The sequence below is a fragment of the Rhinatrema bivittatum genome, chromosome 4 (assembly GCF_901001135.1).
Source record: "Rhinatrema bivittatum chromosome 4, aRhiBiv1.1, whole genome shotgun sequence".
Lineage (NCBI taxonomy): Eukaryota > Metazoa > Chordata > Amphibia > Gymnophiona > Rhinatrematidae > Rhinatrema > Rhinatrema bivittatum.
In genome coordinates, this window is record NC_042618.1 from 248,302,498 (window position 1) to 248,319,402 (window position 16,905).

Here is a 16,905-nt window from a genome sequence, read left to right on the forward strand (position 1 = left end):
CTGGGTGAAAACAAACACACTTTGGTCAAACTGGAAACACTAGGAAAGTGAGAAGGAACAGCAGGTGAATTGTGCACTTACATTCTGATGACTGGATAGACACTAAAAACAAGAGGTGGAAAAAAAAGTTTGCTGACTTTTTAAATTAGGTTATAAAAAGGGATTTCTTCCTAAATTGTAATAAGTAGCATGATTCTGTTTCCTCGAGTACATTTTAACCCGGAAGTTGCAGGAAAAACTGCAGAATGTAAAAAAGGTGAAGGAAGAAACTTTTTACAATCACAATCCACACACATGTGCAAGGATCCTGAAATACAACATGAAACCATACCTCAAAGCGGTCCACATGGCTTTATCGGATACCGAAAGGCTGTCACTGTGTTGTCCTTCGGCCAACGAGGGGTGGCATGAGTTCCATGTTCCCTTGCTAGGAAAACGGTGCTTGCCATTCTCTCTGTGAGGCTCGTGAATCTGCAGAGAACCAGGCTGCCACGTCATCCTCTCACGAGTTTCTCTGTTGCTTCTAAATATACAGCACATCACAAATCAAACCAAGTATCTTTAAAGATGAGTTCCTTTTTGTTGCATTTTTCTCTTTCACAGAAGAAATATTTGAACTCCCTTGTGAAAAGTGACCTTAAGGGGTCCATTTTTAGCTACTGTGCAGCTCGGTTAGTTAGCCAGATAAACAGTTAGCCAGTTTCACCGCTGAATATACCCGGCTATCTTAAAAGTTAGTCAGTTAGGCCTAACTGGCTAACAGTAGGAGAGCCCTACAGCCCCAACCAGCGTTAGCCAGATAAGTTAAACGGCTAACTCTGAATATCAGAATATCAGAGTTAGCCCCTGAACTTACACGGCTCACTCCGTTCTCTTCGGAACGCCTCTTGCCTGCCCATGGAACACCCCCTTCTTATCCAGCTAAATTCTAGTCAACTATTTTTAACTAGAATTCAGACAGATAAGGGCTAAATATAGCCAGGTAAGCCAATTAGACAGATAACTATTATATTATCAGTCTAAATAGCTTTTGAATATAGACTGCTAAATGACTATTTCCTCCTCCTCCTCAAATGAGCAGTGTGGTAGGCGTTTGCTTAGTAGAGGAGGAATAAGAGGAGGAAAGGTATAGTTTTGATTCCAAATCCAAGCTCAAGGGAAGTTACAAATCATACAGTAGGTATATCCCTGTCCTAGAATGGTTTACAATCTTACAGGTCGATGCAATAAAGTTGTATTTAGCAGAACGCAGTTTTACCTGTAGTTGTGCACTCATACCTTACTGCCAATGCAGCAAGGAATTTTGCACACATAAAATGTGCGTGTAGAACTGTGTCCCCTGCTTAGTACCCTCGCATGGAAATCCCATGCAAATGAAGGCATTACTCCCAGTGCAGAGAGGTGTGCTGGCTTAACTCATATTTTCGTAGCTGGAGATTTTATTCCTGATCAAAGATGGAGTAAAGTTTCCAGCACTGATTCTGTCTGTACAGACAGCCCTGATAATAAAAACAAAAAAACAATATATATTCAAAGCAAATGCAGCCATACTTTGACTATGAAACCCAAGGACATAAAGGCAAACATTTCTCTATTCCCTGGGGTCTAATAGAAAAGACTTCACCATGGCCACCCTACAAAGAAACATGCCCGGGATTGTGAACCAACCCTCATGCACACAACAACGGCCAAACATTCGTGCCAGGGGGAAACAAGAGTGCTTGAGGGTTGAGGCACAGCCATGTAATGCAGTTCCATCTCTGACTCTCTCTCTCCTGCTCCTGTATCTCCCTCTCTCTGGCTCTCCCCCATGTCTGTCTCCTTCTCCTGCTCCCATCCCCCTGCCTTAGACTCAGTTCTCTTCCCTCTGCAACCAGACCTACATCCAATGCCATACACATTAAAATGTGTTCAGCCTGTGCTGAGCGCACATTTTAACTGTCTGAGAACATTTTAACTCTTGATGCATTAGTGTAGCATTAGTTTACTGTTATTTTACCCCAAACATACCAAATGGTAATGAGCTGTTTTGTAAAAGTATGCAAAGCAACTTCTTACTAGGCTACTTTCGGTAAATCAAATAATGCAGCTTGCCTGAAAAATCACAAGCTGTATTGTTCGACTGAAAATTAATTACAATTTGGGAGTTCTAGCTAACTTTCCCCAGGATCACTGTGTCACTAATGTGGTCCTGGGGCTTCCATTTAAAGGGTCATAGCAACCTGATCAACCCCCACTCCAGCATGTGAAAAACCCTGCCAGCAGTCCTGTGAGACCCCCGCCTTCTTTAGAGGTGGCCCCTGCAAATTAAAAGTAAAAAATAAAGACAAAAAGATGTGCTACAATGGCCGTCCCCCATTCCAACCCCATCCCTTTAGGCATTTAGGCTCCCCTGGCAACTAAACCCCTGTCCCTCCCTCCCCAGCCAGACTCCTCCCAGTCCTACCTAAAGTCTCCCTGGTGGTCTAGTGGAGCCCGAAGCGCCCTCTAGACTCCAGGCCCTGCACCATATGCCAAAACATTGTGGCAGCCATGATAGGGGCATAAGTAGCAATGCCATCAGCCACCTCCATTTTTTTGGGCAGACATGGGAGGGTGTCCTAAATGCTCAAAAGGGAGACCATCACTGCACAACTTTTTCTCTTTTTTATTTTTACATTAAATGTAAAGGAGCAGCTTCTAGAGGTGGTGGGAGGGAGGGGGGCAGGGTCTCATAAGACCCCCAAGCAGGGTTTTTCACGTTTTTGTTGGATTGGGCAATTATGGCCCTTTACAATGATGGCCCCGTGTGATAGGATCCGCTATCACACAGCTTTTGGGGCGTTTTATCCCACGGTATTTTACCATTAGGGAGGTGAAATATCGTGCGGCTTTCTGAGCTGTGGTACTGAGTAAATTATCCCCCTAAGCTTGTACCTGAGGCATAGGAAGATGAAATGGCTAAACTACCATCACAATAAGTGTCGGTGGGAGAAACGGGATTTGAACGTTGGCTTCCCTAGTTCTCAGCCTGCTGTTTCAGGCTACTCCTCAACCCCAGGGTAGATACTAACCAGTATATACTTCTACAGCCCACAGCCCGAACAACTATTCAGCAATAAAAAAAAACTACATTACAGATGTTATGTTGCACCAGCAGTTCATCCCCTTTAAGAGACAGAATTATATAAAGTTTATATATTAAAGCAATCAGCTCTGGAACTAAAAGCTTATGAATAAGACACCTGGCCTACAATATGAGACAGGTTAGCCTGTATTTCATCATCAGCCATTTCTCCCCTGCTTTGAAATTCAACACATGAAATCCTCCATCCCATATGTTAGCGCTGTCTCCCTATCAAGGCACTGAAATAAAGCCTAACTGAAAGACGTCAAAAATTCTGCGTAAAGGCATTGCAGTAACAGCACATCCACTGTACACCAAATGAAAAGCAATGGGGAAGAAAGCCAAACCACTGCAGGTTTCTGGATCACAGCTTCTGGAAAAACCTCAGAGAATAAATAGTTTAAAAGGCATTTTCTCCTGTGCAAAAACAGATTGAATCCACAGGAAGGCACAAGAGTCATGGACCAAACACCGAAGAAATATGGTAGCTTATGACCTGCCAGTCCTGCAGGAAGAATGAGTGACCCATCTCTGTGAAAGAACTTACTACCCAGCCTCAATGTGTTTTGTGTTGTTTTTGTTTGTTTGTTTTAACAGGTAGGGAGAGGGAATGAAGTAAAGCTAGTAAGAATGTGAGGCTTCTCCAAAAAAAAAAAAAAAAAGTCACAGAAATAATCAAAAAATGTAATATAAATGATAAATTCAACATTTCTTCTCCATTTTGTATATCTGTTCATCATGCCCATTATATTTGTAATAACTTTCTCATGCAGGTCTATACATTTTTCCATGTTATAATTTGTTTCTTAGAGTATATGATACAATTCAGCAAATTTTAATTTTGAAAAACTCTACCTTTTCTTAAGGGAAACAAAACACAGATGGTTTCTACAAGTCAGCACACCTCCAGCATCTGGATAAATTTAAACCAGTACAGACATGGCCCCAGATCCTCAGGCACTGGTTATAGGTTTTTCAACAGCAAGTACAGTCATTCAATTGTGCAAAAAACTTTCCTCAAACTCCAATCAGATACAGATAGGGGCATATTTTCAAGGGGTTATGCGCACCGGGCCTAATTTCAAAAGGCCCAGCGGCGCGCATAAAGCCCTGGACGCATGTAAGTCCTGGGGCGGGGTCAGCGGCTCCTGGCACAGCGGCCATTTTCCGCTGTGTCAGAGATCGTATGCCAGCAATCAGCCGGTGCGTGCAACTTGCGCCTGCCTGGAGACAGGCACAAAAGGTAAAATAAAGATCGAGGGGGTTAGAGTAGGGCTGGGGGGGGAAGGTTAGGGGAAGGGGTGGGAAGGTCAGGCTAGGGGACAGGGAAGTTCCCTGGGAGGGGAGGAAACCAGCGCAGCTCGGCACGCACAAGCGGGCGGATTTTAAAAGCCCTGCTCGCGTAAATCCGCCCGGATTTACGCGAGCAGGGCCTTACGCGCCGGCGTGCCTATTTTCCATAGGCCGCCAGCGCGCGCAGAACCCCGGAACGCGTGTAGGTCCCGGGTTTTTGGAAGGGGGCGGGGCGGGGCCGAACGACGCTGCGTTTTGGGGGCGGGACGCGGCGTGGTTTCGGGCCGGGGCGTTCCGGGGGCGTGGCCGCGCCCTCCAGAACCGCCCCCGGGTCGGGTCTCGGCACACAAGCAGCCCGCTGGCGCGCGTGGATTTACATCTCCCTCCGGGAGGCATAAATCCATGGATAAAGGTACGGGGGGTTTAGATAGGGCCGGGGGGGGTGGGTTAGGTAGGGGAAGGGAGGGGATGGTGAGGGGAGGGCGAAAGAGAGTTCCCTCCGAGGCCGCTCCGATTTCGGAGCGGCCTCGGAGGGAACGGAGGCAGGCTGCGCGGCTCGGCGCGCCCCGGCTGCCCAAAATCGGCAGCCTTGCGTGCACCGATCCAGGATTTTAGAGGATACGCGCGTATCTTATAAAATCCAGCATACTTTTGTTTGCGCCTGCTGTGCAAACAAAAGTACGCGATCACGCTTTTTTTTAAAATCTACCCCAAGGTGCATAATTGTGCACCCCCTTGCGCGCACCGACCCTGGATTTTATAACTGTTATAAAATTGGGCGTATATGTGCGTGTGCCGGGAAGCATGTGTTCCTTTTAAAATCTACCCCATAATGTATATGTGCAAGACACAGTAATATCTCCATGCTGGGACTAGAACCAGTGATCTTCGTATTTAAAGGCAGAAGCTCTACTAATCAACAAAAAGGAGCATTTCCTATTCCTAATAAACCAATGAGTAGAACTTTTCTTTTTTTTCTTTTTTTTTTTTTTCACATTTCCTCAGTTTCAGTTCTCACTTCTTAACATTAGATGTGTCTCCTTCATCCCTCCATTGTTCACTACAGAGAAACACCCTTCCTGAGATGATCCGCCTGAAACCACCAGTTCAACTGAAACCTCCCCTCCAAATGGTAGGAGCAGGCTCACTGCATAGTTCTAAACCTGCAGCTTCCAGTGGGAAAGCCACACGCAATGAAGACATTGCATAAGTACTTTCAAAGCGGTGGCCATCAATCCTAGGACCTGCAGATAAGACCACATGGGCAGGTGAACAGTGTTCATCGAGGATTGAACTTGAGCCATCAACCTTTGGATTCAAGGCTCCAGCAGAAAAGCTCTGCTCTGCTTTGCATCAAATCGAGAATCTGAATCATCTGTAAATTGTTGTTGACCAAATTCATCACCCAGCCTAGCTCATGTAGTAACGAAACCACCTTGCAAGAAGCGTGAAAACTCTCTTCCACGCTCTTGGCCCGAATCAACAAGTCCACCGATAGCGGTGAACTAGAACACCATCTTTGCGTAGGGCCATCACTACCACTATGACTTTGAAAAAGGTCCTAGGCACCATGGCCAGTCCGAAAGGCAAGGCCTGAAACTGGTAATGACCATCCAGAATGGCAAATTGAAAGAACCATTGATGTTCCTGATGAATGGGAATATGCAGATATGCCTCCATCTGATCCAGAAATGCAAGGTATTTCCCTGCTTGATCTGCCATTATAATGACCACATAGAGAAAATATAATATTAAATACAACAATGTTTATTCATATAAATACATGAAACCTTATCTAGACAGATCATACATATCAGCCATCTACATCATTAAAAATGCATGCAATTTTTTATTGTTATGTCTTTTTCATACATATACAATTCGACTCACCAAATCTAAGGCATAACTATTCCAAACAATTTCAAGATAGTCTTCTCTTCTTCTGTTATCCTGTCGCAGTGTCCAAAGACCTGTGCTATCCCATCACACTATCCACTGTCCTCGCCACTGTCCAACAAAAATCTCTGTTTCACCCTTTATTAGGACTTCTTCAGGGACTGGTATTCAATTTTTAGCATGGCAATGATACTGTCCAAAATGTTTCTGCAATTGTTGAAACTAAATATACCTGATAAATTTCCCTTCCACAGCTACACAGCTGATCTGCCATTATGACAGATTGCACCATTTCCATTCTGAAATGCGTGACTCGTAAATGATTGACACCCTTGAGATCAAAAATTAATTGAACAGCCCATATTTTGCTGTGATTCAGGAATCACCACTTTCAAGTCCAACATCCTTGTAATGTAGCTTCCACTTCTACCCTCTTCTGAGGGGCGTTGCATGGAGATATCATAAAGGCATCTGGCGGAATGCAAAGAAATTCTAGAACATACCCATCTCAAAGTACTTCAAGGACCCATGGATCCGAAGTAATCTGGAGCCACCTGCAATAAAAGCAAGATAGGCAGCTACCTAACAGGTGAGCCCACAAATCATCGTTGAGCAGATCGAGGTGCTCCACTACCGAAGCCCGCATCCTTTTGAGGCCCTCAGTGGCAAAAGGACTGAGATCTACGATAGGGATGGTATTTCTGGGAAGAATTCCCCTATAAGGCCAAAAACGCCAGTAACCTCGAGAGTGGCCACTCACCCGAAAAATCTGGGAAAACGGCTTCTTATTCTCTGGTAAGTGAGGGCCATGAGTTTCTCCCCATTTTCTCCAATTCACTGCCAAATAAACGCAAATTCTTGTAGGGCAGGCAGCTTGATAAGATTGGACTTTGAAATACTATCTGCTGACCAGTTGCGCAGCCACAGCTGTCGTCTAGCCGCATCACAGAAGGAGCTCCTCTGGCAGCTGTGCAAACCATGTTACAGCCCATATCAGCTAAGAAGGGAGCATTCTAGCTCTACCATAAGCTCATTATCGGAAGCGGTGCTGGCAGATGCCTGAGAAAGACACAAGGTAGCCCGAGCTACCAAGGCAACAAGAAGCAATTTGTAAATTCATCACCACTGGCTCAAAGGCTTGCTTTAGGATAGCCTCAATTCTTCTATTCTGAGCATCTTTCAGAGCCGCACCCCCCTCTACTGGAATGGTGGTTCATTTTGTGACAGAATATTCCAAAGCATCCACCTTAGGCAAACGCAACTGCTCTTTGGCCTGCGGATCCAACAGGTATAAACTCACCAAGGTGTACCCTCCTTTAAAGGACTCTTCTGGCGCACTTCATTCCAGATCAATCAACTCTTGAATCACATCCAGGAGGAGAAAGAAACAAGAGGCCTTGCTTAGGGTGACCAAAAAGGGGTCCTTCTTCTGCATCCTCAGAGTCAGTCCCAGCCACTCAGAGGGCCGGATTTTAAAAGGGTTACGCGCGTAACCCTTTTAAAACCCCCCTGCGCGCACTGAGCCTATTTTGCATAGGCTCGGTGGCGCGCACAAGCCCCGGGATGCACATAAGTCCCGAGGCTTACAAAAAGGGGCGGTCGGGGGCATGTTCGGGGGCGTGGCCAAGTGCCCCAACACAGTGGCCTGTGTCGGGGCCTGCCGCGCTGGCACGCGCAAGTTACTACTGCCCAGAGGCAGTGGTAACTTTTCGGATAAAGGTAGGGGGGGGTCTAGATAGGGCCGGGGGGGTAGGTTAGGTAGGGGAAGAGAGGGGAAGGTGTGGGGGGGGGTGGAAGGAAAGTTCCCTCCGAGGCCGCTCTGATTTCGGAGCGGCCTCGGAGGGAACGGGCAGCGCGCGCAAGTTCCACAAATGTGTACCCCCTTGCACGCGCGCCGACCCCGGATTTTATAAGATACGCGCGGCTACACGCGTATCTTTTAAAATCCAGCATACTTTTGTTTGCGCCTGATGCGCAAACAAAAGTACGCGTGTGCTGTCTTTTAAAATGTACCCCAGAGTGTCTTCAAAGTCTGAGAGATCAAGCTCAGCAACTCATCTCTAATGAAAGAAACAGAGAAGAGTTCTATGCGGCTCCAAATCTGGGGGAATCTCCCCTTCTGCACCAGGAGAGCATCCACCATTATTGGTGTCATCTTGATCCACCTGCATTCAAATCTTACCAGGCCACAATGAGCCACAGCGCCCGACCTTGGTGGCAGGCACTCTGAGCCCACAGACCTAAACTAGTAGGTAAAGTCAAATCTGAAGATTGCCCTTGTAGAAATGTCTGCAATCCCTGGAAGAATTCCACCCAGGAAAAGGAGGATGGGCCCATTCCAGGCCCCAGGGGCCCAAATTTGATACCCTGAGCGCGAGTTTCTCCTAACAACTCAGCCCATGGATCAACCGAAGGAGGGGACACCTGCATCTTGTCACCCCCGGTCCTACATCCTCAGACAGAGGAGATGGACCACAGTCATCAACAAGGAGGTGGTAAATACCCATGAGCATCTAGGCAAGGCCGACACAGGCTTGAAGAAAGCTCTGGCTGTATTGCCCTGATGTGGCATGCAGCACAAATAGATAAACGCTTAGAGTCCTTCGCTGTCGATGCCATGGTTGTATTGCACTCAGTCAGGTATAGGCATGTGTCCAGCTAGACACACAAAAGAAAGAGCAGCTAGGTACCGAACGTAAAAGCCTCTCTCAAAATGGGTGCACAAAAATATGCATTTATGTATATATGCTTAGAATGCTTGCACAAGGACTTCCGGTTATGAAGGCTGCCTACGTAGACGCAGGTGATCAGTGAACTCCTCTGCTTTGAAACCAGTATTACTTACGTTTCCCATCTCAAAAGCTGGTTTACCTCAGGAGATTCTTTATGCTGTTGGATGGACTCTCTTGGGATTATGAAGAAACGTGTTATAAACGGAAAAACTACAAGAACTACTCGAGAACAATCGGTTAAATGAACTACAACATGGTGTCGCCGTCCTTGAGTGCTGCACCAGACAAAATGGTAATGCTGATATCTGAGGAAATGATACTTAATATCTCCAAAAGTCTGTCTGTGGCTTTAGAAGATCAATTGTCGAAAATACAATCTACCACTGACGAAATCAAGGAATGTCTAGAGACTCACGTGCGAAGATTAAATTAAGTTGAACAAAGAATCTCGGCCAGGGAAGACCATGCCACTCAGGTGTATGCTCAAGTAGCATTATTACAGAAAGAAAATGATAATTTACTTGAACGATCAGAAGATCCAGAAAATCGTAATAGAATGAATATCATTAAAGTGACTGGTCTACCTGAAACCATGAAGGATGCTGTGCTTTATTCCTTTCTTGAATCCTGGTTACCAGCTCAATTGGGAATTGATACGAAGGCCTCCCTATTATAAGTGAACGGGCATATCAGATGGGGTTGGCAAAGGAAAATCTCAATCGCCCATGGCCTGCAATGGCTTGCTTGCTCAGTTGGGTGCATAAAACCAAAATAATGAGCATGTTTCGTTCTAAAGGCTCACTGGAATATGAAGGCGCGAGGATTCTACTATTCCATTTTTTATTTTTTTTTCGGTGCAGGTCGCAGCGCAGAGAAAATAACTATCTCCAACTTGCGCAGAGCTACACAAGCGAGGGATCCGCTTTACTGTTCTTTACTCTGCCAAACTGAGGATTCAACATGATGAGAAGATCTTGTTTTTGAACAATAAGGAGCAAGTTTAATGTTTAATGAACAGTTTGCCATAATGCAGGCGAGAGGCCAGTAATGGTTCTTTAGACTATTGCAGCATAATGGTGTCTGCTGCTGGAAGTTGTAGCGCACTGTCTTTTTCTCTCTCCCACTCGTTATTACCTTGCATTTCCTCTTTTCATTCCAAGCAGTAACTATATAACGAGGACCTGGTCATACTGCTGTACATCCTAACAGTTCCATGGTAGGAATCTGTGACTTTCTCATGCTCATTTTCTGTTTGCCATTTTATTTTTATTTATTTTTTCCCTGTGCCTTATACAGAGGCCTGCATGCCGATTTGGTGGACTTCTTTGTTTCTCTTTTCAGATGGAGAGATTGACTCTTACATTGATATTGATCTCTATAATCATATTTTATTTTATATTCAGCTTTGTTCTGAGGGACCAGGAGGAGTATGGACATCAAGGATTCTGATTTCAAGTATATTGGTCATATCCTGTTTTGTCCCTCCATTAAGCGCAGCCATTTGTTTCATATAATGTGGAGATAGTTATGTTTCTTGATGAGGAAAAAAAAAAATAATCGAATGTGATCAAGCAAGGGGTCCATACCAGGTGCCATCTCCAGTGCAGGAAGAAGTGAAGATGCTGGCTGGAGTGTGGTGGTTCCTTGGGGCCATGATATTGGGAATAGTTTCTCTCTGTCTCATATGGCTGAAAAAAGGGGGATTGTGTTGTGTTTGGTTTTATGAGTGTGGTATGAGTCGGTTGGGGAGATGAGTGACCGTAGATTTGGTGGAGTTCATGTTGGTATTGTGGAAAATTGGGAGTAAAAAATATGCTTGGTTGAATTATAAATGCTATTGTGTATGGTGGTTTTTCCCTCTAGGTTTCTCGTGCCTAGCTGCGGGTGAGAGCTCCTATTTATGTGGTCCTATTATCTGTTCCGAATGGAACTAATTGGGGTACAACTAGGATGGGAAGATGAATGACGGCCATGTGAAAATTGCCACCTTAAATGTGGATGGAATACATTCACCGATCAAACGTACCAAATTGCCTAATATGCTCAAAAGAGAGAGTGCAGATTGCATGCTTACAGGAAACACACCTGTCTGATATAGAGCATTCAAAGCTTAAACGTGACTGGGTTGGGGAATATATCACTTTTCTTATTCTCGTAGACAACGTGATGTGGATAACCTGATTCATAAGGACCTCCTTTTTATGGTGGATAGTGTTACGAGGGATACTGAAGGGTCCTTATTTGGAGTTAAATGTCTCATTGGCAATATATATGCCCCCAATGTTTATTCATCTGAATTTTTTACCTCGCTGATTACTATTATCTTAGGCTATCCTGACTATAATTTAATTCTGCAGGGTGACCTCAATGGAGTGGTGGATACTAAAGAGGATTGCAAGTCGCCTAATGTTGCTCCCACTCAGGAGAATAAGAGAGGGGTAAATTTACTTTTGAAGGAGTTAGCTATAATAGATATTTGGAGAATACCCCGAGAAGGATTTTATATTCTTTTCTAATCCTCACCAAAACTACTCCAGAATAGATTACCGTATATTCTAGTTTCAGAAACATTGTTTCCAAAAGTATTGAATGTCTCTATTGGGATTAATACCATTTCAGATCACACCCCTGTTTTCCTGGCATTAAAGTTGGGTGGTGGGCTGGGAAAGTCTCGTCTGGCATATGAATGCCCGTCTAATTAAAAAAAAAATGCATAATTTTGTAAATTTCTGCAAGACAAAGGAAATATTATCAATTGAATGCCATAGCGAATGGGGCTCCCACATTGGTATGGGAGGCAGACAAAGCTGTATGCGGGGTGAAATTATTGCCTATGTGGCTCGGCGAAATAATATTCACAATGCTGAGATTTTACATCTTACTAATCTTTTAAAAACTCGTAAACAGATACACATATCAGCCATGTCAGCCGAACTCAGGAAGGCATACACGGACACCAAAGAAGCACTAGATCATGTTACATCTCAAAGCTGTCTGTTCTCTAAACTTTTTTAAATTTCAACTCTTTAAATTTGAAAACCAGGGGGTAGATTAATGGCAAACTTGGTGAAAGGGGTGCATAAGAAGGCATATATTACTGGTTTGCAGAATGTTAATGAAGGTTCGTTCACAGATACTGGGCAGATTTTAGAGATTTTCCGATCATACTATAAAACCTTATGTGAAGCGGTAAGTACCAATACGAATGCAAGGGATGGTTTTTTTTCAAGATTTATCACTCCCAACTATCTCAGATACCATGGCAAGTCGGCTACACCAGCCTATCTCTGAGGAGGAAGTTTTCTGGGCTATTACCAGGCTGAAATTGGGTAAAGCAGCAGGACCAGATGGGTTTGGTTTTGAATTTTTCAAAATTCTCAAGTTTCAGATTCTCAAACCCATCAAGGATATGTTTAATCATGCCTTGCTTCATGGGTTCTTTTCTGAGAATTTAAATCAAGCTGTTATCAAAGTCCTACCAAAAAAGGGGAGAAATCTGGTAAACCCAGCGTCTCATAGACCTATTTCTTTACTAAATATAAATGCCAAGTTGCTAGTCTCTATACTGTCTGCCAGATTAGGCAGCATAGCATTGCCCTTAGTAGGAGATAATCAGACAGGCTTTGTGACCGGAAGGTATGGTGGTGTTAATGTCCTCAAACTGCTGGCTGTCTTGCATGAAACAAAGGAAGACAGTGCCCAAGGAATTATCTTAAGCCTAGATATGGAAAAAGGCATTTGACAAAGTAAATTGGTCCTATGTGTTCTGGGTATTAGAAAAATACGGATTGGAGGACCTTTTCTCACTTGGATAAGATTGCTCTATACAAACCCGAAGGCACGCACATTAGTGAATGGTTCCCTTTCGGATGAATTCTCTCAAAGAAACATAGAAATGACAGCAGAAGACGACCAAACGGCCCATCCAGTCCACCCAGCAAGCTTTCACACTTTTTTTTTTCTCATACTTATCTGTTACTCTTGGCCCTTATTAGTAACTTTTTGGTTCTAGTTACCTTCCACCTCTGCCATTGATGTAGAGAGCAGTGCTGGAGCTGCATCTAAGTGAAGTAGCTAGCTTAATTGGTTAGGGGTAGTAACTGCCGCAATAAGCAAGCTACTCCCAAGCTTGTTTACCCAGCCTGTGCAATTCAGTCCTTGTTGGTTGTTGCCTGAATATAAATCCTCTTTTTCTCTTTCCCCCTGCTGTTGAAGCAGAGAGCTATGCTGGATATGCTTTGAAAGAGAAGTATCAGTCTTATTTGGTTTGGGGTAGTAACCACAGCAACAAGCAAGCTACTCCCCCACTTTTTTGTGAATGCAAATCCTTTTTTCCACATTTCCTCTTGCCATTGAAGCATTGAGCAATGTTGGAGTCGCATTAACAGTGAGTATGTTTAATGAATAAGGGTATTAATCTCCAGGTAGTAGCTGTTATTCCTGCAAGCCACCCCCATGCTTCTTCTCTTCATTCACATCCTCTAGACTTTATGGATCCACAGTATTTATCCCACGCCCCTTTGAAATCCTTCACAGTTTTGGTCTCCACCACTTCCTCCAGAAGGGCATTCCAGGCATCCACCACCCTCTCCGTGAAGAAATACTTCCTGACATTGGTTCTGAGTCTTCCTCCCTGGAGCTTCAAATCGTGACCCCTGGTTCTGCTGATTTTTTTCCAACGGAAAAGGTTTGTCATGGTCTTTGGATCATTAAAACCTTTCAAGTATCTGAAAGTCAGTATATCACCTCTGCTCCTCCTTTCCTCCAGGATATACATATTTAGATTATTCAATCTCTCCTCATAAGTCATTTGATGAAGACCCTCCACCTTTTTGGTCCCCCTTCTCTGGACCGCCTCCATCCTGACTCTGTCTATTCGGAGATAGACTCTTCAGAACTGAGCACAGTACTCCAGGTGAGGCCTCACCCAGGACCTGTACAAGGGGATAATCACTTCCCTTTCCTTACTTGATATTCCTCTCTCTATGCAGCCCAGCATTCTTCTGGCTTTAGCTATCACCTTGTCACATTGTTTCGCCGACTTCAGATCGTTAGACATTATCACCCCAAGGTCTCTCTCCTGCTCCGTGCACATCAGCCCTTCACCTCCCATCAAATACAGTTCTTTTGGATTTCCACACCCCATATGCATGACTCTGCACTTCTTGGCATTGAATCTCAGCTGCCATATCTTCAACTACTATTCCAGCTTCCTTAAATCCAGTCTCATTCTCTCCACTCCTTCTAGCGTGTCCACTCTGTTGCAGATCTTAGTGTCATCTGCAAAAAGACAAACATTACCTTCTATCCCATCCGCAATGTCACTCACAAAGATATTGAACAGGACCGGTCCCAACACTGATCCTTGAGGCACTCCGTTTAACACTGCTTTCTCTTCAGAGTAAGTTCCATTTACCATCACACATTGTCTTCTGTCCATCAACCAGTTTGCAATCCAGGCCACCACCTCTGCACTCACTCCTAAGCTTCTCATTTTATTCACCAGCTCCTGTGCAGGATCATATCAAAAGCTTTGCTAAAATCCAAGTAGATGGGGTAGAACTTGGCAGGGATGTCCCCATTATTGTTTGTCCTTACCCTGTGCAGATCTTCGAGGAATAAAAGTGGGTACTAGGGAATTGAAAATGTGCCTCTTTGCAGATGATATTTTGTTATTTCTTGCCAATGTTCTGCAAGCTATTTCTTTGATTATGGGGTTTTTCACTACTTCTCAAACCTTTGCTGGCTTAACGATAAATTTTGACAAACCTGAGGCTCTTCCTATACATACTGCCTTAAAAGATAATTAGAATTTATTTATTATTTATTTAAAGGCTTTTATATACCGGAGTTCATGCACTAGTGCATACCACTTCGGTTTACACAGAACAAGGAACAGAAAATTACATCAAACAGATTGAACAATTAAACAAATATACAATTACATCCAACGATTGGGTATAAATAACATGGCTAACTTAGTAGGAACTTAGAGTTTGAGGTAAAGGAGAGAAATAGTACCAAGTGGTAACAGAACAATGTTAATAGCTAAATAATAAATATAAATAGTAAATACAAATTCTTATAATAAATACAGATGCTTACAGATTACAGTCTTCATGAAAAGTTTACGTCTACAGAATAGGGTTAAGTAAATAAGAACTGGCGGTTATTTCTTTAGGAGTGAAGACTTCAAAAACTGAGGTTACATCTGGATTAAGAGGTATTGGTGTAGCATGCTCAAATATTTAATGATTTGGAATTGTGAGATCAAGGATAAAAATTAGGAGTTGTTTGATATGATTATAAAAGCGAGAATGATTCAAGTTCTGGGACGTGGTTCTGAGCTAGACCTTTAAGTGTAGGCTTTTGTAAAGAGCCAGGTCTTGAGTTTCTTTTTGAATGTTCGAGTACATTGTACTCGAATGGGGATTTTCCTTTCAGATGGGCCCCCCCACAAACTTAAATTGTTGGGAATGGATCCCTAAGGATCTCACCCTTCTATATGAGTGTAATTTCAAGGATTTATTAGAGGGCCTTTCAGCATCAATTGAAGACTTGAATCTTCCAATCTCAATGCTGGGGAGAAATGCTCTTTTAAAAATGATTCTCTTACCGAAGCTACTATACAGACTTCAAATGCTCCCTTCTTGGCTCTCTTGCCAAGATTTAGCGTGACTTAGGGCCATGTTTATTCATTTCCTGTGGAGAAGTAAACAACTGAAAATAGCCTACCATAGGTTAATGAGACCTAAAGAAGAGGGTGGAATAGATGCTCCAAATTTTTTTCTATACAATTTAGCGTGTCATATGCGTTTCCTAGGGGAACTTATAGGCAATGAATTCAAATATGATGTTTTTTGGCTCATGGAAGAAACTTCTAAACCACATTCTCCGCTGAGTTTGATTCACTCTCCTAAAGAGTGCCCAGAGGTATCATGGGGAACATTTTCTTACACCCTCTCCTACATACCTGGAGACATCTCCAGAAGAGATTGGGAATGAAGAGCGAGGTATCCTTATTTTTACCAATTCACAATAATGCCCATTTTTCACCAGTAGCTGGTTGGAGGACGGCAGGGTTACGAACACTGTGGCAGCTGCTAGATGAAGAAACTGGAGTAGTTTTGAGCTTTCAGAAACTGCAATCCATTTTCCAGATACTGAACACTCACGTTTTTGGCTATTTACAGGTTCATCATTTTTTCTCTTTGGGCACGACAGCTGAAGAGATTAAAAAGGACCTCACATTGGCGACTGAAACAAAATAGATGGTGCAAGGGAAAAACTCTATTGCTCTTTAGTATAATTATTGTAAACGTCATGATACAGATTTAGAACAGTACTAGCAAAGGGAATTGGGACAAGTTATAATGATGAAGAAACTGGGGAAAATTTTTGGAGAGGTTCACAAGTTACCTATCTTGGTGCCTTTCAAGAAAATCCAATACAAGATATTACATCACTGCCAAGTAGACAGGTTATATTTGTGTAAGATGGATCTGACAAGCGTCAAATGGCAGAGGGGTCATTCATGCATCTTTTCTTTTTATTGTGTCATAAAAATAATTCTTTCTGGGAAAAAGTGCTGACAGTCATAAAAACCAGTACTGACATTACCATTCCAGGGAGAAATCTTACTGCTGGGAGGGGGAGATGCGCTGCGAGTCATTGAACCCTCGATAACAAAGTCACTATGTTTTTATCTCTTTAGCTTTGATCTCATCTTCCCAACCATTTTTTTTTTTTATTATAGAAACAAGCTGTTAAGCCCGTTAAAACGGGCGAGGTGCGCCGGCCAGATCTGTCAATTCTGCGCAGTCAAAGCTGCTCATGTGCCCATTAAAACAGGCGAGATATTCACGGCACATCGGTTAG

General features: G+C 43.5%; 1 protein-coding gene across 3 annotated transcripts in view; it reads right to left on the reverse strand.

The window, feature by feature from the left end:
• The window catches only part of TMTC1 (transmembrane O-mannosyltransferase targeting cadherins 1), a 717,359-nt gene that overhangs the window by 649,193 nt on the left and 51,261 nt on the right, over positions 1-16,905 (reverse strand). For all 3 annotated transcript variants that reach the window (XR_003856434.1, XM_029599999.1, XM_029599998.1), the window contains exon 5: positions 332-523. Coding sequence is in view for 2 of the 3 variants with exons in the window: in XM_029599999.1 (XP_029455859.1) it covers positions 332-523 (192 nt within the window). In the remaining variant the exon portion in view is untranslated. The remainder of the gene's footprint in view (positions 1-331; positions 524-16,905) is intronic.